This window comes from Lissotriton vulgaris, chromosome 3_1, assembly GCF_964263255.1.
Source record: "Lissotriton vulgaris chromosome 3_1, aLisVul1.2, whole genome shotgun sequence".
NCBI classification, from domain to species: domain Eukaryota; kingdom Metazoa; phylum Chordata; class Amphibia; order Caudata; family Salamandridae; genus Lissotriton; species Lissotriton vulgaris.
The window spans coordinates 2103839086-2103863475 of record NC_141689.1 but is presented as its reverse complement, the minus strand read 5'-3'; the positions used below and the strand labels follow the sequence as shown (position 1 = coordinate 2103863475).

The following is a 24390-nucleotide window of genomic DNA, read 5'->3' as shown; positions in this document are numbered from 1 at the left end:
AGTGAAAAGCCAGGTTTTCAGGGAGTGTCTGAAGCTGAGGATGTTATCATTCAGTTTCAGATGAAGGGGAAGGGAGTTCCAGAAACCAGCTGCAAGGTGGTCAAAACAGCTGCCTCCAGTGTATTCTCAGGACCCCAACGGGTACTATGTGGATCTGGAATAGCCCAGAGGATATGGGGGCACAAAGGCACACAATAAAGGGACTAGCCCTGGACACGCTGCAGCCCTCAATATCGTGGGGCACCACCCGGTAAAGCGCCTCCTTGCGCCACAACACCGGCGATATTGTAACCCTTCAGGGTGTCAACAGTCAAATACAACCCACTCTGGGCGTCGTGTGAACAAAAAGGGGAAACCTAGTTGCGACCCCGCAGAGTGTAAAAAACCGGGTGATCAGGGCAAAATTCACTACTTGGGGCAAGCGTGACAAAAAACGCTCACAAAAAAGCGTCCCTCAGCGCGCTGGCAGAAAGATGGAACACTGCCCCCCAGCGGTGAGAGAACAACACCGCGCTCTACTGGGTCAACAAAATCGCGTGAGGCGCGCAGGAGCGTCCCGCGATTGCAAGGGGGACCTGTAAGGGCTGAAACACACCAGTGCTTGAAATTATGGCAAAACGCTAACCTCACAGCCCCCAAACCCAGGAGAGATAAGCAAAAAACACTTAACTTGCTGCTGAGCAGCGAAGAAAGAGGAAGAGGAAGCAGCAGCAGGGCATTATGGGAGCTGCCGGAGTACAGAGACTGATAAAGAACTTATGTTTGAGTTTCCTGTTTCCCAAGTGTTCATGGGAAAAGTAGTTTAATGTGTTTTTTCTTGCTGCTGTAAAAAATAAAGCGTAGAAAGAAGGCATAATCCGAAGCCTCCGGTCCTGCCATCGAATCCATTTTTTATCCGTTCTTTTTTTAATTTGGAGGACCTGTTTGTTTTTATTTTCATTTACATTATCCTCATTCATCATATCATATATAATTGTTCTGTTTGTGTAGAATCTTCTGTGTGATCATCCTCAAATGCTACCATTTGTCTCTCATGCTTGATATTTGTTTTTGGCCTCATTCTCCAGCCTTTCTTGTTATTTTTTAAATCTTCTTTCATTTGACATACACTTGCAAAGTTATTAAATTTTTCGCATTCGTATTTTTGTCCGGGTGCAGGACATATATTTGCATGTGGAAATTGCAATCGACACCTACAGTATAGTTTTTTCCTTTTTTTTTTAAACTCTGTTTTATCATTTTTGTTATCCTACTTGACCATTAGTCTAACTTTATTCATTGCTTTTATTCTACTCTGCTGGATGTTAGTTGCGTGTTTCTGTGCTCAGGCTTCCGTTCGTGGCATTCACAAAAATGTTTGTAGTCATATATTTTTTTCAAATAACGGTTACTTAAATTTAAGTGAATTAAATCGTTTTATAATTCTTACTCTTGTTGCCTCTTCCTTGTCAAATTTCTGAAATTTACAGGCCATCGTAAATTTCCTTTGTTTTGTTACATATCAATTCATTAGTAGTTTTGTCCTCTTCTTGACAGGCTATATTAAAGTAATATCTTTCTGGGTTCTAAATTTCTTTGCAGATCAAATCTGTCAACCAAACATAAGTCCTTTGTACGTGTTTTTTTCAGAATCAGGAAATGTTACAATGATATATTTTACTTCATTACTTACTATTTAATAACAGATTCTATGCTTGTTCATCTGTACATTTTTTACTTGTAGCCTTTAAAACATTTTTAAAATCTCCTTTTCCATATTTTCGATCTTTAGGCTATCGTTTGTTGATCTGTTACATTCAATGGTAGAGTTCTCATAAAAATTGTATTAGAAATATCTTCCTCTTGTTCATAAATGACATCCATTTGCATGTTTGACGATGTTGAACATTTTATTTTACTTTGTAATTTGCCAATTTAGCTGCTGTAAATACAAACTGCAGGTTAATAAATTATTTTTGGTATAAGTTTGATATTTGCCTGACCTCAAAATGGCGTCTTTCATGCAAGTCTATGTCCAAATGCCTGACTTCAAGATGGTCACAGAGATTTTGTTTTGTTCTCTCACGTCTCGTTTCAAAATGGCCGCTCATTTGGACATCACCAGATCTTGTGTTATTTACTGTCCGATATTACAGCTGAAAGTGCTAGAGTCGCTGACATTTCTGAAATTTGTTAAATTGTAATAATTTAGTTTGTTCTCACTACAGCGCTTTTACTGGAGCAGTTGTTGACAGAAGAAAGTAGTCTTTTGTTATAGGTTGCGGGGTCATTCAGCACTCTTCGACAGTTTGGGATGATCCAAAAGACGAGCACGTCATGGCTGCACTCAATATTTATTGAATCTGCAGCTCATTCATCTACATCCTAACATACCTGCTACTGCTATTGTAACTGCCAACCTCGAACATCAACATTTCCCCCATTGATGTGATAGTGACTACGGCATCATTCACACCATAGTTACATTGCTACTACAGTCTCCATTTCCTGCAGTTCCTAGAGTGTTATGTATGTTTAATAGGCATTCATCCAATTTGAATGATTGGTTGTTGATACCAGAATTCTGGATTTGCTAGTAATTGTGTCTGCAATTCAACTTGTGCTGTTTTCAAGTAGGCTCCATATTTTCTGTCTTGGACCAAAATATCAATGAAGTGATTATCTTAAATAACTGAGTAAAGCATTTCCAGACGAGTATAGTCATCACTTCTTTGACTTCTTGGTTTGCAAACTACCTTGCTGATTTAAGTCACAGCAGATTGTTGCAACTGTAAATTAACATTTGTTTACTGCTAATATTTTTAACTCTATGTAAATGTAAATGTAAATGTATAGGCATTTATATAGCGCACTACTTACCCATAGGGTCCCAAGGCGCTTCGACCGCTGCGAAACCCTTCCTGGCTTCCCTGAGAGATGGTCCCTTAATGGGTATCTCCAGGGTGAGACCAGGCATCCCCGGCGGTCTGGTGGGGCCGTTAGTGAAGATGAGGCAAGCTAATTCCCAGAGTTGCCGAGTGTGAACGCTGATCAGAGTGGGCACCGAGGCGAGAGAATTATCGAGTCCGCTGACCCTGGTCCCGAAAACCTGCCGCGCCGGGAATCGAACCCTGGTCCCGGGCCGTCCTCTGCTCTCGGGTCTGCCGCCTCTAACCAGTGAGCCACACTTCTATGGAAGATCGTTGGGGTTAAATAAAGAATTATTCATATTGTTTCAGAAACCAGTGCTGTGTAGGAATTTGCACCAGAATATTTATAATTTTGTGGTTTTCCCGTTAGTTTAACTTTAAGATTTTTTTTTAATTGTTCTCTTTAGGGATCACGTTATTTATAATCTCTTCTGTGCACTCTGGCTTCTCCACCCGTTTTATTGTCTTGTGTATGCTTATTAGTGTGGAGTGTTTTTCTCCTTTCCTGTATAATTACCTTGGGTAGTCAGTTATCTGGTATCCAAAAACGTATGAATTCCCACTCAATGTCCAATTTCAAAAGATGGGAAGCTTGAAAAAATGCCCCCTATTTATATGCAGTGCCCTCCACACCAATCCCGATTGGGCAAGAAAAGGTTCTGCATGTTTAGCAACAATGAAACGCCATCATAGATGATTGCATATTATATTTGATTTTGGCACGCAAAAGTAAGATGTTTAGAGACAGTGGTCGACAGTATGGATGACTTGTTTTATTATAAGTCAATTCATGTTTAAACCACATTTCATAATGCAGGGCATTCTACAAGGGCTTGATGAATTCTTAAGTGTGTAATGATAGCATTTGCACTTCTCCAATATCTTGAATTTGGTGTAATGTTTGTTTGTTACTAACTTTGTATTCTGTAAGTTATGTAGATCTGTAAGCCTGAAATACATTTTACTACTGTGAATGGTTTTGATCTAATTGTAATAAAACATGGCTGCCAAGGCCAGACTGACATTTGAATAGAAATTGGTGCTACAGGCCTGTGAGTAGTCTGTGGTGCAATTTGACATAGTCCACTATCGTTTTTCAAAATGTATAAAATGCATTTGTTTACTTCTGCCTTCCACTTCCTTTCATTTTACTTTTTTTATTTTTATTTCAAAGTATTTTATTAATTTTTATAAGCAGATACATTAGCATTTCTGTTACAAGGTTAGCCAAACGTAGTTTGTAGAGCAGTGATTACAGGTACTTTGAAATATATGGTTAGCTAACCCCCCTCTAACTTATCTTGCTGGAAAATTAGGCAAAGGATGATAGAAAGAAAGAAACAGGAAAGAATAGGGTAAAAAGAGGATATAAGAGCAGTTCTGTTACAATGAGCCTATTGGACTTCTAACCATGTGACACAGCCGTCACCCCACTGGTTAGCTAATGGCAAGATTAGTAGACATGTCAGGCCCCCGACGCCGCCCAGGCCATGGTAGTAGCGTTCCAACTCGCTCCCCACCCCCCACGACGGAGGGGGGTGGGGGGGGGGGGGAGTCGGATAGATTATGGGGGTTCGTAAGAGTTTCTTATTTCTAGTTACTATTGCCTTCTCCATACCCCAACTGCACAGTGTATGCAATCCTAAGGTATGGCTGAGAACATGCCTCAGAATGTATGCATGTGGTATTGCTATAGTTCGTACCTAACAAAAAGACAGCGGAATGCTGTAGAGAGTCAAAAGACAAGCATAAAGTAAACAAATGATAGAGAGAGCTAGCTGGTTTGTGGACTATTAATGCATTGTGATGTAGCGTTCTTTACAGATATGTGTCTTCAAGTCTTTCCTAAATTGGATCAGCGTTTGGGTGTTTCTGATGGATATTGTTCCACATCGTGGGTGAATAGATGGAGATGGTCTGCGGCCTTATTTTGATTTTTAACAGGCTGAAGAGGTAGCTGTTTTTTTGGACCATTAATGTGTTTCGTGATGTAGTGATCTTTAAAGAAGTGTCTTCAACTCTTTCTTAAATTGGAGCAGCCTTTGGGCATTTCTGATGGATATTGTTCTACATCGTGGGTACAGAGATGGAAAATGCCTTCTGCCTTGTTTTTTGTAATGCTTCTTAATCTGCAGTTTGATGGTGTCCAGGCTGCGGGTGTGCCAAGAACGGCCAGAAATGGTTAGCCTGTCTTCTACATAAGTGGAGGTGCTTGTCATAATAGTTTTGTAAATGATGCGCTGGTTTTGAAGATGGTGTGAGCCAGCAAGGGGAGACAATGATGTTTCATCAGGATAGGGGCGATGTGATCATATTTCTTCAGGCTGTGAATGAGAAGTGCTGCGGCATGTTGGATGCCCTTAAGATGGTCTATTGTGAACTGTAGGAGGTCATAAAGCAGGGCGTTACCAACATCCGGCCTCAATAGTACAAGGTCTTGCACAGCACTTTCTTGCTGAAACAGTTTCAGTTTCTTTAGAGAAAGAGTGGGTACCAGACTCTTGTGTGTTTTTTTTGGCAGTGTGTTCTTTGAGGGTGAGGCTTGTGTCCAGTTTGAAGCCAAGGCATCCAGTGAAAGTTGGGGTTGAAAACAGTCATGGTTGAAGCAGGAGACATTCTGTGGTCATGGTTCATTTTTGTGAGCCAGGTTTCTTCTGTTTCTTGTTTGTTGTTCTTGGCAAAAAACAGAATTCTGTATTGGTTGGTTTGGACCTCACGTAAGCATGGGATATCCAGGGCTGTATGATCCTCAGGCAGTGTTAGAGGTGTTGGTTGTCTGAAACGGAGGAGACTTCTAAGACGCTTAGTATATCATCAGTATATTGGTGAATCTATGAGTAGAGCTCCAAACATGGAGATGTTTAAGATGATAAGGGATAGAATGGAATCCTGGAGATTGCAGCGGATAGTGATATTTTTGGACCACTGAATGTTCATGTGAACACACTAGTATGGGTTGGAAAGGTAGGAGGAGAACCTGTGAAGGACTTTGCTAGTGAATTCCATTCAAGACTCCAGGGTGTGTATGACGGTGGAATGGTTGACTTTCTCTAAGACAGCTGAGAAGTCCAGCAATATCAGAATACAGGATTCATCTGTAGTCAGGATAGGACTTTGAAGGATGACCATTGCAGGATTTGCTGGGTATGGAATGCTTGTCTTGAGAAGTGTTCTGCTTCAGTTGTTGACTTCATTGATGAGCTGACTGCGTGTTGCGTGGAGGGAGTTCAGTATCATGAGGTTATTATGAGTTCTGTTTTTTTGTACTTTCTTTCCTGTTTGTGAATGGATTGTTTATTTTCAGCAAGTTCTTTAGAGCTCCAGGGTGCTGAAGGCTTTGGCTTGCATTTGTATGTTTCAATTGGGATGTTAATGTTCACATAATTATCCCCAAATATTGTTGACGTTGTTTAGATTAGTGTTGGCATCGAACGTGGAGTTAATAGAGTGAGATATGTGTTCAAGCTTTAGGTTTCTTATGGAGAAGTCTTTAAAGAATCTTAAGGTTTGGTCTTCTGTTTTGAGTTGACCTTGGTTTATTGGTAGGATGCTGAGCAGGGAGATAGGGATGGTGAAGTGGTTGGTCCAGTCCAGGGATATCGGTGGTTTGCAATAGGTTGTTAGTAATGTTGTAAAGATAAGGTCGAGGATGCGGCCTTTGCAGTGCGTTAGTTTTGTGACATGCTGTATGTACTACCTTGTGTGTTGAGTAGGCTGTATCTCTTTTTTTTTTAAACATATATCAGGCACGGTAAAGTAATCTATGAGGTTGGTGTGAGCATGCAGATAGGGCCATTTTTAGGTCTCGTTCGAGACCTATTGCTGCCAAGTTACTTGTCAACAGACGCAGAGAGGGTCACGAGCGGCGATTCAGGTCCGTGATCGCGCAGATTCTGGTCCGTGCACGTGCACCAGCCGCCACCACATGCACAGACGCACCAGCCGGCACCAGCCGCGCGCACACGCACCAGCTCACACACGCACCAGCTCACACACGCACCAGCCGCCCCTAGACACGCACCAGCTGCCCACACACGCACCAGCCGCCATGGCCGCGCACACACGCACCAGCCGCCCGAGCCTGTGCACGAGCCCCCAAGGCATTAAGTCTCACTCACCGGGTGTCATCTACTCCGCCTCCATTGACGTGGCACACACGGGGCTTCCCTCACTGATGGGATCCCGCACTTGTATCCTTAGCCTCAGTCACCACTTTTCTGCTGCCACCGCCGGGCTCCCCCTCCGGCATGGGAGCCCGGCGTCACCACGTCCATCTCGGCGAGTCACTTCGTGCACGAGCTTATGGCGGAAGTCCCGCCCCACAGCAAGCATGACGCTGCCGAACTTCCGGATTTCGCGCTAGTCGGGCCGGTGGCTTGCCAGGAACTCCAGCGATTTCCAGGTACTTGTTACTTTAGTGATGTGTAACCCAAGTGCATTTTAAAGATTTAGCCAAATGGGGAGTAGTTGACAGGGTTCAGATTGTGCTTTACAAACAATGCAGAAAATAAACTCTCTTGGGCGTGTCCCGCGTTTCCTTCATCCATCTGATGAACACGTAAAGCATTTAAACCCAGAATATAACAGGTCGCATTGCTCCCCGTTCATAAATAGCGTATTTCTGAGCTATCACAAGTCTATGAAGTCAGAAAGCCAGGAGTTGAAATACAATAATTCTATTCTTTTTATTGTTCATTTGTAACCCGCACATGCAGTTCGAACAACCGCCCAAAGTGCCTATGAAACGTCTCCAGGCGCTCTGCTCCGTGGCGATGGCGAAGGGTCAACATTCCATACCGTGTAATGTTCCTCTGGCTGGGATTCTTAAACCAAAGTGCAAACTGTTGCACAAGTACAGTTTTAAGGCACCAGCAACTGAAAGTAGAGACTAGAAACAGAAGCGAACTCGAATATAAGCAAAGAAACTAACGGAGTAACATATTAAAAAGGCAGAGTTAAACCTTTGTAGACAAAGGGAATCCCCATATTCCCCACAGAGGCTCTGATTCCGACTGTGTGGGGCTCCAGCTGTCTGTTGCTGCATCAGATAAATGCCAATACCGTGGGCTCTGTTATTTATCGGGTGCGATAAGTGGCACCTTTTGTCAGTTTCTTGGGAGCAACATGCAAAGTCTGGTGGTTACTGCATCAAAATCCTCATGGTACGGTACATACCGTACATTTTTCCAATGTTAAATTCCAGCAGGTGCTCCATTTGCAGCCCAGACTGACCCGAGAAAGTCAGCAGCCGGCAAGGCACGAGCCACGAGCCCTGCATGGCCCTATCCGCCCTCCACACACCCCCTTCTTTTTTGGAGCCAGCCTGCAGATGTGGAGTGAGCTCCTGGAGTCTGCAACCTTAAGGCTGCACGCTTCCGTCCTCGCTTCACCACTTTGTGCTACGGGCTCTGCCTGTGGACACGCAGCGTCGGATGCCTCTTCCCTCTTTCGCCTGCTCCAAAACATCATGTTAATTTTTTTTTTTTTTTAAACCCACACCAGCAAAACACAGCAGTGGAACAGCATTCTGCTCCACAGGACCAGACACACATTCCTAGTGTGCCTGATATGTCTGCTTACCATGGCAGTTCAGGTTTGATTTGGCCTCGCCGAGAGCAGTTTAGCCGGAGCTGCATAGGCAGTATGAGAAGTGCACTGGATGAAAGCAGGGCTCTAGGGCTCTCGTGACTCAGAGGCTTGTGGCGCTCGCTGTCTAGGAAAACGCTTTTTGAGATTTTGCTAATCACGATATTCCTTTGAAATCCGCTGAAGCACGTGATGGCTGCTATTTTTAACAAATGTGCTGCTATAAAATAAATTGTGGCCTCTAGTGTTTTTTTCTTTTACTACTGTGTGATATTAGTTGTGTGCGCCAAGGTTCAGGCACACAGCCGTCTCTTGCTGCATAAGTTGTGCACTGCACGGCAACCACGGCTTTAGCTGCCCTCATAGTCTCACATTTCCACCGGGATGTTAGGGCAGGCAGTTTTGCAAGAGGCATGCGGATACAGAACATTCGCTGACACCGTGTCCACAGGAGCAGTATGGGCATTCACTGGCTCTGTCTGATCTGGGGCTTAAAGGGTAAAGCGCTTTAGGGATGCTGGTGGTGTAGGGGTACAGCATTACATGGCCATATGCTTTAGAACTGTCCCTGATAACGTGAAACAGGTGCAGGTTGTGGAAGCTTAACATGACGTCATGGGCAGAGAACTTCGGTCCCGGCCGGTAGGTACAGGAGGAGGCTACAGAGGCTCGGCGTTGCACAGAGTGCCATGGGACCATGGCGAGGCTGCAGAGACTCCGCTTTTCCCAGTTAAATGGGTAGAAAGCGTTATCTGTGCATGCAAGCTGTTAGGGGAGTAATTTGGTGCGTAATTTGTGAAATAATAAGTGCCGGCCCCAGACCTTTTTGCTCGTATGCTGCTACCAGCGATGCACAGTTGTGCCGAAAATCAAAACTGCATAGTCATGATTTACCCTCATGCATATTGAATCCATCACAAGACACTCCATGCCCCTTAAACACACTCCTGCACGTTCTTTTTCGCCCCTACTTTCTCCCTTTGTCACACTTTTTCTCTCTTTCTTTTGATCCCTTTAGCAGGGTGCGTGCTGTTCCAGCGAAGAGCAGTAGAGTTACTGCCGGGCACAGTGTTACATGGGCAACAAGCAGGCGCGCTACGTGTATAAAACTAGAACCACCATAGCTTCCAAGGTTTCAGATTGCTTATGGTGACATTTTCATAATTTCAGTGCACTCTTGAGTGACAATCCAATGATTTAGTGACACTTTCTCGTGAGCAAAACCAAGCAATGAAGACAGGAAAACATATAAGCCCTCAGGAGAGTAAGTATGAGGCACACATAGGTCACAGCCAGGCTGTATTATTTTAAAAAGACTTCAGCTTTCTCAACCCTATAAAAACGCTATAAAAATCATAAACTGAGCAGTCTGCCCCGGTCCGGCACATTGCATGCTACCTGCCCAGCTCCGCAACTGGCACCAGATTACACCAGGAATAAGTCAATGCAATAGGTCTCGCATTTTCAAAATTTTGACCTATTGGTATTGTAAATTACAATGTCTTTTATCATTGCATGTTTGTTAAACACATACAAAAAAAACGTTCCCATTGCGGGCCATATTCAGATCATGCATTCATTCTATACGTACACTTACGTACACACCGCTTCACTGGCAGCCAACACATCAATTTTAAGTACACGGGAGCCGTGCTTTGTCTCAACGCAGGACCGCTTTCAAGTTAGGAAAACATGAGCCATGTTTTACGTAAAACCTCACCGAGCAGGGGCTCCCGCTGCAGGCAGACATCAGAAACAGACAATACTTTAGCCGCACTTTATTTTGAACTTTTGATCTGCACGGCTCAAACACCTTCATTTTAAAGAAATCTAACAAACTGAAATGCGAGTAACAGCCTTGAGGCACCTTTTCACAGCGTGATTTCAATACCTAGTGGGATTATTTCATGGGAGCATGTCAAGAGTCTAAAGCCCAAAGCGTGCACTGGGTAGCCATGTGTCATGCGTTGTCAGCACCTCAAGCGTTGCCCTTTGCTTTGCTAACAGGTCGTGAAAACTTGTTAACGCTGTGAACTGCAGATGACTTGTGCCTCCTTATTCTTTCTGCCATTTTTTGTTGTTCTCAATTTACTTCCGAAGTGTCTCCTAACACGGTATACAATAATAGACAACAACATAATGCCCCCTCCCACAAGTCTGCTCCTTTGCTGACCTCAGTGCCTTGACCCACGGGCCCTACGCAAGAGTGCACTTTTTAGCTGGCCTAGGTTTTATCTTGCCCAATTACAGCTGTGAAACCTCCCTAATTGACCATCATAATTATGAATTGCTTTCGGTCTTCGACAGTGACAGAAACCGACAGGGGGCAAATCACACTTCATGGTGAAAAGTGCAAACTTGTGCAGTGTTGTGTTACGAAATAGGATTTTTCTAATCATAACTGTTTTTTTCCCTCTGTGCAGGTGTGCCCTCTTAGCATGTGTCACAATTATTAGATTAAAACAGAGTTCTTAGCCGTTCTGTCCGCGCTTCATGTTTAAAATACAACCCTATCCCAAAATGGTGAACAAAGAGAAATAACAAGAAACAAGCTCACCTCTACTTTCTTTGCGAAAGAAGGAGCTCAGCTCACACGTCTACCGAGAATGATACCTCCTCCCAGAACACAGTTTTTAAACAGTTCTGCAATATACTCAGGTAGCGTTTTCTTCTTTACTTTGTTATTCCTCTATGTATGGGGTTAAAACTCATTTGAAGTGTGTGTGCTTTGAAAAGGGAGCTTATACTTGTACCTGATGAGACAATGATGGCTCTGCTTTAGTAAACAGGAAGTTGTGCCCCACCACCAGGAACGAGGGGCCAGCGTACGACATGCACATCATGGGCCAACTTTGACTTAACTGCTTCAGGTGCAGTATTATCAACTGGTCTGTGCAGATTTTATGTCACTTTTCGTCGGCAATTTTTGCATCCTTTTGGGTTTAACATCTTTTTTTGCCTACATATTGAGGGGTAGCTATTCCAGCAAGTGTTCTTCTAATATTGTTTCCCACCTAATCGCAGTGTTTGTCAAGTCCACTTTAAAAATGCTGCCTGATTCCCATTTACTCCTATCTCAGTGTCAATGTTGCTGTTGCTTCTTTCTTTTTTCCTGCCTGTGCTGCTTCTTTCGTTTATCCTTCTCTCTGCTCACCTTCTCATTGTCTGTGTTAATTCTTCACCCCACCTCTCACTCAGCCATTGTTTGTGTTACCCCAACCATAAATTAAACAAGCATTTGCAATGCCTTGGGTCTTGTTGTGCCTTTCTGCCCTCTGCATCACCACAGTATCACTCAGCACCACCACAGTATCACTCAGCACCACCACAGTATCACTCAGCACCACCACAGTATCACTCAGCACCACCACATTATCACTCAGCACCACCACATTATCACTCCGCACCACCACATTATCACTCCGCACCACCACATTATCACTCCGCACCACCACATTATCACTCAGCACCACCACATTATTACTCAGCACCATCACATTGTCATTCAGCACCATCACAACACCACTCAGCACCACCACCCAGCACCACCACAGCACCACTCAGCACCACCACAACATCACTCAGCAGCACCACTCAGCACCACCACAGCATCACTCAGCAGCACCACTCAGCACCACCACAGCACCACTGAGCACCACCACAGCATCACTCAGCACCACAACATCACCACTCAGCACTACCACAGCATCACTCAGCACTACCACAGCATCACTCAGCACCACCACAGCACCACCACAGCACCTCTCAGTACCACCACAGCCCCACTCAGCGCAACCACAGCATCACTCAGCGCAACCACAGCATCCCTCAGCACAACCACAGCATCCCTCAGCACAACCACAGCATCCCTCAGCACAACCACAGCATCCCTCGGCACCACCACAGCATCACTCAGCACAACCACAGCACCACCACATTATCACTCAGCACCACCACATTATCACTAAGCACCACCACAGCACCTCCCAGCACCACCACAGCACCACTCAGCACCACCACAGCATCACTCAGCACCACCACAGCATCACTTTTCACCACCACAGCACCACTCAGCGTAACCACAGCATCACTCAGCGTAACCACAGCATCACTCAGCGCAACCACAGCATCACTCAGCGCAACCACAGCATCACTCAGCACAACCACAGCATCACTGGTTCAAATATGTTCTCTCAATGTTTCAAGCTTTATTACAAATGTCACAAAAAGATGTTAATATTTCACTTCTGTTCTTGGATTTTCGTCACAATAAAATACAATGAACATAATCTTCACAAAAGTTATTTATAAAAGTTTAAGCTATTGCCATTATAAATTACAATCACTTTTATTTAAGTATTAATTATTTTAAAAAAATTAAAAGCCATTGTTATTTGTAATATCAATACATCTAAGTCACGTAAATAGAAAACATGTTGTATTACAAATGCTATAGGTGTCACATTTGCGAAAGTTTTAACTATTGGCATTGTAAATGACAAAGCTATTAATTTAGCTATTTTCAAAAACAACACATAAATAAAAAAATTGGCATTTACAAGACCAATAGCTCAAAATGTCCTAATGCGAGACCTATTGCATTGCAAATGCTTGTTTAGATCTGAGACTTCTTTGATTAAGGCATTGTTGTAACCAAGAGGCCTGTAGATGAGACTGCTTGAACAGTGAAAAGACAAATACTGTTTTTCAGTAAGGCTCATGCTTACTGGTCGGAGGACTGGTTGCCCCCACAACTAGGGGCGGTCTCCCCTCCCTAAATAGATAGTGAGAAATGTGGGCATCCTGATAGGTGACAACCTTTCTTTGAAAAAACAAGTTAGTTCCCTTTATGGTGCCTGTTTTGGGGTTCATAACCCTACTTAGGAAGGCTTTCCAATGGTTGCCCCTCCAGAGCAGAAAATCCCTTACTCAAGCACTGATTGTAAGTTGCTTAGACTATGGCAACTCTTTTATGATAGCAGCAAATGAGGCTCTTTTAGCTAAACTTCAAGTAGTACAGAACACGGCTGCCTGTGTTGTCTGTAAACTTCTACCCCACACCCCTCCAAGCCTACTTTCAAATCTCTGCAATGGTTGCCAATATAAAAGCGTTCATTTTCAAAATGTCTAGTACACATCTCTCTATCTTAACGGCCCCCTTTACTTATAAAAGAAGCTGCAGCCTTACCTGCCAACGTGCAACCTCCGGTCCAGTGGGTAATCTCTGCTACGCCCTCACCGCTTATGTACGGCCAGATATGAGGGAAGATCTTTCTCTTATGTTGCACCCCCACCACTGGACCAGATTACCCTTACATATACGGTCCGGCACTGATCTGACCATTTTCAAAAAACTTCTCAAAAACTGGCTCTCTTTAATCCCTTCTTCCTGTTTATGTGCCATAGCGCCAATTGACCCTCTCGGAGGTGATTTGTTTGCACTTTCTAAATATAAATAACATGATATGGAAAATGCTGGTCTGAGTTGCGGAGGCTGGGAAATAACAAGACAACCTCTCCCTAAAGTTATGTTACTTGCTTGCTTAGAGTGCAGGACCACGAGGGCTTATGGATGACAGTGAGGCCTTCTTCCTTTTTATGTGTGCGGTTCACAAAATTGATGCTGTAGCCTGTCAGAAGGACGACATCTACAATGTGCAAGTAAACCAACTTTCTTTGATAAAGAGGGCAGCAAGCTTGTGATAGGTGATATGGTCTGTGTTGTCTGGTGGGTGATATGGTCTGTGTTGTCTGGTGGGTGGAGTACTTCAGAGCGAGTGTTAATGAGAATGAGTTGGAATCTGTGCTGTGTAATTAGTGGGAAGTGTATGAGGTTGGATATATGTGTTGCTAGTTGGGATGCGATTGTGGGGATCTGCTCTCTGGGTTGCTGGATGAGGCGGAGGATTATACCTTGCATTGTAGGTTTCAGTGGAGGAGGGGTTCTGTCCCAAGAAACAATCTGGCCCGAACAAGTCCAAACAGACGATACCCTTGTCTGTGTCCACCCTTTGCTGGGGATGCCCAGGTGATGGGATGTCCTGAAGAGCTGAGGGAAGTAGATAGAAGGCAGGTAGTTGTCATTTCCTGTGCAGCTGGGTGACTGGAAATGTCACTTCTTGTGCAGATGGAAGACAGAAAAGGAAGTCCTCTTGGCTGGCTTCATTTTAGCACATGGATGATGCAAAATGCACTAATGCTGCTTCTTGTGCAAATGTAGGACTAGAAATTAAGTACTCTTGTATGGCGTCACATTTTAATCAAGATTTTGGTGGAAAACTGGTGATTTCACTTTGTGTGCAGATGGATACTGGGAAATGTAGTGTTGTCACTTCCTGCAAAGTTCACAATAGGAATTGAGGTTCTCTTGTTTGATTTCTTCATTTTACTATGGCTTTGTCTGGAAACCAGATGGGTGATGGAAAAATAAGTAATGTCACTTATTGTGCAGATTGATGATGAGAAATTCAGTGATGTTACTTCCTGTGGAGAAGAGACAATGTAGATGTGAGCTATTCCCCGAGTTAGATGAGAGCTATTCCTTAGGAGTCTACAGGCTCAGTCAGAGGCAGGTCCATAGATTGTGGCAATCTTAAAGGCTGACTCCTGAGGCACCATTTGTACATGAGATGATAGTATCATACAAAGGTAGTAATATAAAAGTACATTTGTCTATATGAGTCATGAAGTAACCACCATAATAGCAATAATGCAGCATCAATATCAGTAAAATGTCAATCGTACCTCTACAGTACACATATTCTTTAATGCATTACTTTTGTGCACCTCCTCCCAATCCCACAGGGTCCCCGTTATTTAAGAAAGCACCCATTTTTTCTCAAATAACAATGTCTTTTTTGGCAGATAGTGTTATTTTTTAATAAATGTGAACGTCTCACTTTCTGAAGTAATATAGTTTTACTCTGGAGTAGAGGCTTTGAATTTTTGATACATAAACTGATTTTGCCCTCAAATGTTGCTTCATTGATATCAAGTACAATTCACCCCTCGCCCCAAGGGACAGGTACTGCCTCATTTACATACATCGCCACCATGGATTGATCCTCAAACACCCAGGTTCAATCCTCAGCAGACGCAAGCAACATTTGCTAGGGATGGTGCCTCTGACAATGGTGGTTACTATATGCCAGGGATGCCTAGGATGACTTCTGTATACCAGGGATATTCACCATTTACCCTGGATGGGCTCTGCGTTCCTGTAATTCCTCTGGATGCCTGCGATGACCACCAAATGCCACGAGTCCTGGCATCGAGGTAGCACATGTACTTTGTCAAGCCGGAGTACTTGGCGCAGAGCATGTGAAGGCTGATACAGGATGCTGGGTATAATTGCAGGACACTGATCTGCAGTATGAGTGGCTTGGGTGTGGCTTGACATCACATGTCCATAGGGCGACCCATCACTGCCCTTGAGTCCACCTCCACCAGTAGGAAGTGATGATGGTGCCTGTGTGCAGACTTGGGAGCTGGCACTCTGGGCATGGAACTGAATGACAGGCAAGCGGTGCACTGCTGTCACGCTTCCTGTTGTATAGTCAGTCTCCTGAAGCATAGTATAGAATAATCATAAATTGACCCGCCCGAAAGGTTATTTCCGGTTCACTGCAGCCCCTCCTCCAGCGATATGCCATTGGAGTGGTAGGAGAGTTACTCACTATGCAGATGATATCTTTACTGGCACAGTCTTGCACTGGCAGTCATTCCTACTGCTCCCCGTCGTTAAAGTGCTGTAATGGCCTACTTTGGAATGGACAAGTGTTAGACGGGACCTGGAGGGTCGGCCGAGGACAAGGGGAGAGGTCTCCGGGGAGAGCCGTCTCCAGCGATCGTACAGACAAGTAACCCCCCCCCCCCCCCCCCCCCCCCACAGATGGACACCACACAAAGATAAGATTTAACGTTCTTTATAGGCAATCTTGAGGTACGGTAGAATGGTACAAGGAGGTCTGGACTCAGGGGTCCCCTCGATTCTAGTCTCTTGGATGGGAAAGGGGGTAGCGGGACAGTCTTATTACCAAAATGGTAGTTGCGATGAGATGATGGGTAGCTCACAATCCTCGAGCTCGGCGTTCTAGGAGGACGGGCCGCGGCAGCGCCAGCAGGTCCCGGAGAGATCGAAGGTGGCAACGGTCCGCGGCAGCGCCAGCAGGTCCCGACGAAGATGGTGGTTACAACGGGCCGCGGCAGCGCCAGCAGGTCCCGGCGAGGATGAAGGTTGCAGAGGGCCGCGGCAGCGGCAGCGGACAAGACGACAGTTCACAAGGCAGGGCTGCGGCAGCGCCAGCAGTCCGTCAAGGATGAGTTCTTCTCGGTGTCTCTCGACTCCAGGATACAACTGCCTTCCTGCTCTGGAGCTGCCCCAGTTATAGGTCTGGCGGCCTTTGATGTCCGGACCCTCGCACTTGGAGGTCGGGAGGTCCGGGATGAGGGAGTCCAGACACCCAGCAGGGGGGTGGAGCCAGCGCCCGGGGAGGCTGGGGGCGATCGGCACCTGGCGGGGGAGAGCCATCGACACTTCTTCCTCCCATTGACCTGCCAAGTGGTCCGTTCACCTCCTGGGTGGATGGTGGTGCCGGGATGTCGGGGCCTGGCCAGGCCCAGGGTTGGGGTCGAGCTGAGGCCATGCGGCCTCGTGGTGCAGTGTCCAAGATGGCGGCCGGGCCGGGCAATGGTGCTGACGGTGGCCCGGGCCCGTGATACAGAGATGTCCGGGGGCAGGAGTCCCATAGGGGACGGAGTGCGGGTTGCTTCTGTGGGTAGCACCTGGAGAGCCGGTGTCCGGGCCCTGTCATGCGGGGAGGGAGCGAGCCCTTCATGTGGCCTGTCCAACATGCGTCCCCCCCAGCTGAAGGCGGGGAGAGTCACCCATCCTCTTGGGGACTTTCCTCCTCGAGGCGGAAAAAGCGTGACAGGCCATCCGCGTTGGCGTGATCCTGGCCAGGGCGGTGCTCCACCGTGAAGTCCATCCCCTGCAGGGAGATGGACCATCGCAAGAGCTTGGGATTTTCCCCCCGCATCTGCATTAGCCATTGCAGGGGGCGATGATCTGTTTGCACCCGAAAGTGGGTACCGAAGAGGTAGGGCCGGAGCTTCTTGAGGGCCCATACTACTGCGAAGGCCTCCCTCTCGATGGTGCTCCAGCGCTGTTCTCGGGCCAACAGACGTCTGCTGATGAAGGCCACTGGTTGGTCGACTCCCTCGGGGTTCAGTTGGGAGAGGACGGCCCCAATGCCATGGTCGGAGGCATCAGTCTGGACGATGAACTCCCGGCTGTAGTCGGGAGCCTGGAGTACCGGGGCGGTGCACATGGCGACCTTCAACTTCTCGAAGGCCGCTTGACAGTCGGGAGTCCAGTCGACTCTTTTTGGCTGGTTCTTGGATGTAAGTGCCGTGAGGGGCCCCACAATGCTGCCATAGTCCTTCACAAACCGCCGGTAGTATCCGGTGAGCCCCAAGAAGGCCCGGACCTCGGTTTGCGTTACGGGTGGCTGCCAGGACTGGATGGCAGCGATCTTGAGCTGGAGGGGGGCCACCAGACCGCTCCCCACTTGGTGTCCGAGGTAGGTCACGGACCCCTGGCCAATCTGGCATTTGCTGGCCTTGATTGTGAGGCCGGCCTGTTGGAGGGCCTGCAGGACCTCTCGGAGGTGGCGGAGGTGGTCTGACCAGTGGCGGCTGTAAACCGCGATATCGTCCAGGTAGGCGGCGCTGAACTCTTCGAGGCCCGCCAATACCTGGTTCACCAGGCGTTGAAAGGTTGCTGGAGCGTTTTTCATGCCGAATGGCATCACTTTGAAATGGTAGTGACCATCTGGGGTGGAGAAAGCGGATCGTTCTTGCGCCCTGGGGGTGAGGCCGATCTGCCAGTAGCCCGCTGTCAGGTCGAAGATGCTGAGGTAGCGGGCAGCCCCCATGCGGTCGATCAGTTCATCGGCTCGGGGAATGGGGTGAGCGTCGGTCCGGGTGACAGCGTTCAGACCCCGATAGTCAACGCAGAATCGGAGCTCAGGGGTGGTGCCGGGGGCAGCAGCCTTGGGGACCAGCACGACTGGGCTGGCCCAGGGGCTGTCCGAGGGTTCGATGACTCCGAGTGTGAGCATTTTCAACACTTCTTCTTGGATGCAGGCACATACCCGATCTGGTACGCGGTACGCCCGATGTCTGATAGGGGGACTGTCCCCAGTGTCCACGTCGTGCAAGCACCAGGGGGTGACCCCTGGGGTGAGGGAAAATAGGGCTGCGAATTGCAGCAGGAGAGCCCGACAGTCTTGGCGCTGCTCCGAGGTTAGGGCATCTGAGAGTCGGACCCCGTCTACTGAACCATCTTTCTCACGGTTCCTCAGTAGGTCATGGAGGGGCTCGGAGTCTTCTTCCGCTCCACTGTCTGTAGCCATCAGTAGGCTGAGCTCCGAGCGCACAAAGTGGGGTTTGAGTCTGTTGGCGTGGAGGACCCGGAGGGGGTTCCGGGGAGATTCCATGTCGATGAGATAGGTGACGGGGCTCTTGCGCTCGATCACCTTGAAGGGCCCCGTCCACTTATCCTGCAAGGCACAAGGTTCGGTGGGGGACATCACCCATACTTGCTGGCCAGGTACGAACTCTATGGAGGAGGCGTTCTGATCGTACCATTTCTTCATGTCCTCCTGACTGGCCTCAAGATTGGCTTTGGCGATCTCTCGGAATCGCCTGGTCTGATTGCGGAGGGTCAGGAGGTACTTGTAGACGTCTGGAGGGGTTTTCAGGGGGGCCATCTCCCAACCTTCCTTGACTAGGCTGAGGGGCCCTCGAACAGGGTGTCCGTACAAGAGTTCGAAGGAGCTGAAGCCGAGGGACTTCTGAGGGACTTCTCGGTAGGCGAAGAGGAGGCACGGGAGTAGCACATCCCACTGGCGGCGGAGGGGCTCTTCCAACCCCATAATCATTCCCTTGAGTGTGCGGTTGAACCGCTCAACCAGTCCGTTTCCTTGCGGGTGATAGGGGGTTGTGAATCGGTAGGTGACCCCACACTGCTGCCAGAGGGATTTCATATATTTTGAAATAAAGTTCGTGCCTCTGTCGCTGACGACTTCCCGGGGGAAGCCCACCCGGGAGAAGATCCCCAGTAAGGCTCGGCCGACCACCGGTGCTGTTACAGTTCGAAGGGGGATGGCCTCGGGATAGCGGGTGGCGTGGTCCACCAGTACCAGGATGAATCGATGCCCTTGTGCTGTTCGGGGGTCCAGGGGCCCCACAATGTCTATTCCCACTTTTTCGAACGGGGTGGTAACCACCGGGAAGGGTTGCAGGGGTGCCTTGAGTTTGCGGCCGCTCTTCCCGCTGGCCTGACAAGTGGGACAGGACCGGCAGTGGTTGAGTACGTCATTTCTCATTTTGGGCCAGTAAAAGTGGGTCACCAGGCGGTTGTAGGTTTTGTCCTGACCCAAGTGTCCGGCCAGGAGGACGTCGTGGTCCAAGTTCAACAGGAAGTCTCTAAAACGGAGGGGCACCACCAACACTCGACTGGCCCCCAACTCGGCGATTCTTTGTTCGCTGTACAATAGATCATTGTCCCAATAGATCCAGTGGGCCCCGGCGGTATCTCCCGCGCTCTGGGCGAGTGCTTGCTGTCGTAGTCCCTCGAGGGAGGGACATGTCTTTTGCTCTTGACGGAATTGTTCCTGGGTGGGTCCCCCTTCTTGACGCCACTGGGCCAGGTCTGGGAGGTCCTGGGGCTGAGCGAGTTCTTCTTGGGTTTGTTCCGGGGGGTCGGCGTGGTCGGCGTCCCCCACTGGAGCGATCGGGGGAGGAGGTGCTGGCCACTCGGGTTCTTCGGGTCGGGGGATGGCGCGGGCTGCCATGGACCGGGTGGTTACGCACGCCCAGTCCGGGAGGCCCAACATCCCCAGGTGCTCTCTTCTTTCCACGGCGGCCCACGGGGAACTCTCGAGATCGTTCCCCAGGAGACAGTCCACGGGGGCATCATCGCGGACCGTCACCTTCAGCATGCCGGATACTCCTCCCCATTCGAAGGGGACGCAGGCCATCCGACACAGGCTCTCCGATTTGTCGGCTGAACGGACGGGGCAGAGAACGTTCGGTAGGATTTGTTCTGGGGTCACCAGGTGACAGCGGACGGCCGTCACACTGGCCCCCGTGTCACGTAGGGCTTCAGCCTTGCGCCCATTTATGTTCACCCACTGACTGTATTTTCTGGTGTTGGCGGGTAGGGGAGCCCGCGGGATCATGTCTCTTCCCCCTAGGCACGCCAGGACCATGGCGGCCGGTTCCCACTCTTGTTGCTCTTGTTCGTATTCTTCATGCTCTTCGGAGACTTGCTCTTCTCCTAGGGCGGCGGCAGCTACCTGGGGGGGCCCCGGAGTCTGGTTCTTTGGGCAGTTCGGGTCATTGGCGTAGTGACCGACTCGCTGGCACCGGTGACAAGTGACATTGGCTCTGAATCCCGGGCGCATCGGGGGGTTGCCCCGGCCGGCCGGGGGCAGGGTGCTGGTAGCGGGAGCGGCCGGGACGGCGTCTTTCCCCCGGCCCTGGCCTCCTCCTCCTCCTCGGGGACGGTGATGGCCTTGGTTGTTCCTGTTCTGCTCGTTCGGCCCACCCCGGCCCACTCGGGTGGTTTCCCATCGGGCAGCCTCGGCGGCGAGCTGCCGTGGATCAGTCAATTTACTGTCGAGGAGGTGCTGCCTGAGCTCGACGAAGCAGTTGTTGGAGAGGTGCTCCCATACGACGAGGTTAAAAAGCTGCTCGTAGGTCGTTACGTGGCTCCCCTTGATCCATCCCTCAAGGCTCGGCTGAAATAGTTTACATATTCCACCCAAGTTGTACCCGGGATTCGGGTGCAGTCGCGGAACCTCTGGCGGTACATTTCGGGTGTCAGCCCATATCGAGTGAGGAGGGCGGCCTTCATGTGATCATAGGACGTCATTTGATGGTCCGGAGCTGTAACAGGGCATCACGGCCTTCATTGACGAACCTCCCCCATAGACCGGCTCCCCAGTCACTTCGATCGATCCGGTGGGAGGTCATGGCGATCTCGTAGGCCTTGAACCACTGCTGTATGTCGTCGTTTCGGTAATACTCTCGGACGACATCTTTGGGAATGTGGACCTTTGGTTCTGTAGCTCCTGGGGTGCGCGGTGGCTCGGGCATCCCCAGGTCTTTGTTTTGCTTTCGTAGTTCTATTTCTGCCAGTTTGCGCTCGTGTTCGTATGCCAGTCTTTTTTCTTCGAGCTCTCTTTGTCTTTGCTTTTCTTCCCGCTCTTCTCGGAGCCGTAAGTGTTCTAGGTTCAATTTTTGTTCTGCTAGTTTTAGTTCTCCATCCAATTTGAGCCGTGCCAACTCTAATTCGTGCAGTCTGCTTTTTTCTCGCTCTTGGATCTCTTCCCGGGAGAGACTAGTTCTCCTTTCTTCGGAAGGAGCGGTGCTAGTCTCTGGTGCTTCGATGTGTTGGTCCCGGGTACCGGCGGTATTTGCTTCTGCCCACGATTCTAGGGCGTGTTTAAAGTCATCTTTTGTGCTCAGACCGGTGGTAGCAATGCCCAGTTCCATACAAAATTGTTTTAATTCTCGATGGCTGTACTCCTCCAGTTTTTCCATTTGGAATTTCTCCGTAGACCCGCTCTCTTGGGTCGACATTGTGGTTTAGTCGTGGGGTGAGTTGCTTTCTGTACGATTACGCGTTGGTTCGGATCCCGCTGCTGGCCACCAATGTTAGAACGGACCTGGAGGGTCGGCCGAGGACAAGGGGAGAGGTCTCCGGGGAGAGCCGTCTCCAGCGATCGTACAGACAAGTAACTTCCCCCCCACAGATGGACACCACACAAAGATAAGATTTAACGTTCTTTATAGGCAATCTTGAGGTACGGTAGAATGGTACAAGGAGGTCTGGACTCAGGGGTCCCCTCGATTCTAGTCTCTTGGATGGGAAAGGGGGTAGCGGGACAGTCTTATTACCAAAATGGTAGTTGCGATGAGATGATGGGTAGCTCACAATCCTCGAGCTCGTCGTTCTAGGAGGACGGGCCGCGGCAGCGCCAGCAGGTCCCGGAGAGATCGAAGGTGGCAACGGTCCGCGGCAGCGCCAGCAGGTCCCGACGAAGATGGTGGTTACAACGGGCCGCGGCAGCGCCAGCAGGTCCCGGCGAGGATGAAGGTTGCAGAGGGCCGCGGCAGCGGCAGCGGACAAGACGACAGTTCACAAGGCAGGGCTGCGGCAGCGCCAGCAGTCCGTCAAGGATGAGTTCTTCTCGGTGTCTCTCGACTCCAGGATACAACTGCCTTCCTGCTCTGGAGCTGCCCCAGTTATAGGTCTGGCGGCCTTTGATGTCCGGACCCTCGCACTTGGAGGTCGGGAGGTCCGGGATGAGGGAGTCCAGACACCCAGCAGGGGGGTGGAGCCAGCGCCCGGGGAGGCTGGGGGCGATCGGCACCTGGCGGGGGAGAGCCATCGACACTTCTTCCTCCCATTGACCTGCCAAGTGGTCCGTTCACCTCCTGGGTGGATGGTGGTGCCGGGGCCTAGCCAGGCCCAGGGTTGGGGTCGAGCTGAGGCCATGCGGCCTCGTGGTGCAGTGTCCAAGATGGCGGCCGGGCCGGGCAATGGTGCTGACGGTGGCCCGGGCCCGTGATACAGAGATGTCCGGGGGCAGGAGTCCCGTAGGGGACGGAGTGCGGGTTGCTTCTGTGGGTAGCACCTGGAGAGCCGGTGTCCGGGCCCTGTCATGCGGGGAGGGAGCGAGCCCTTCATGTGGCCTGTCCAACAACAAGGGTATGCAGGTGCATCGTTTCTGCAAGTGTCACTTCGCAGTTGTGTTGTACCCGTTCACATGTTTCTGTGAATGTGTTGTTTGCTTTTCTTTGGTATGTTCCAGGCAACTGAAATGGATGCACAAGCAGTTAGCCTGATCCATCCTTTCATAGAGGAGTGATTTGGGCAGTTCAGATCATTTCAAGTCCAGTAATATTGATAATTTTTCTGGTTTATAACATAGCGTTTTCGAGCGCCACTTAAACTTTGATTTCTAAAAGGTCAATGTATTAATTAGTTTCGAATATACCGGCAAGGAGAATAAGTTGCACTGCTGCCAAATTCCTTGAAAACTTTACAAATGAATGTTGAAATGTGTTCATCATGTTCTAGGTTTTCCGGCGGCCGAAAGTCGGAGTTTACAGACACAGAAGGCGGGCAGCAGTTCCCAGCAGCCGCGCCCGCAGCCGAGGCGCCCGCCTCCTCCATGTATGCCAGCGAGTACAGAGGCGCGGAGGAGCAGTCCAATTACGAACCGGTGCCCTTCAGTGCCACCCTCAGCGAGTCCTCCCCCAGCGGAATCTCGGACCACGCGGCACAAGGTAAACCCCTGGCAAGAAGTCCAGATTGGAGCAGGAGGCGGGCACACTCGATGCGCTTTACTTGACAGAACATGTCTGCTCTGGTCTGAGTAACCTTTGATGTGGTGGTCTTGTAACTTCAGACAGCTGCTTCCTATCCTGGGTTCCTAAGATCTCAGGTCCACTGTGGACGGTCACGGGCAGGAAGGTTCAGGGTAGCAGCCTTGAGCCATATGGATCATGAAGAGCAGGATGCAAGAGACGCAACCTCTTTCCACTGTCCATCCCGCAATACCTGGTTACTTCTTATAGCTGAAGCACAACTTAGAGCTTAATTGCATTAAGATTTGCCATATAACCAGTCGTTGAGAGGCTGGGTGTTATCTGCTTTTCTGTTGGACGAGCTGTTGAATTTTTGCAAGAATACCATATGTGTTCCACCTGTAAACTGACTGGTGCACCCATGAAAGCAAGAGCTATTCTTGCAAGTGAATAATGTTATTAATCAAAGCGAGGGGAATCAGTGTGTAAAGAACACGTTTTGACCACTTCA

The 24390-nt window shown here is 48.9% G+C and overlaps 1 protein-coding gene across 1 annotated transcript in view; it reads left to right on the top strand.

The window, feature by feature from the left end:
- Window positions 1-24390, top strand: part of OCIAD1 (OCIA domain containing 1) — a 231046-nt gene that overhangs the window by 167494 nt on the left and 39162 nt on the right. The window contains exon 6 of the mRNA XM_086962661.1: window positions 23650-23858. Within this exon, the coding sequence (XP_086818787.1) occupies window positions 23650-23858 (209 nt within the window). The remainder of the gene's footprint in view (window positions 1-23649; window positions 23859-24390) is intronic.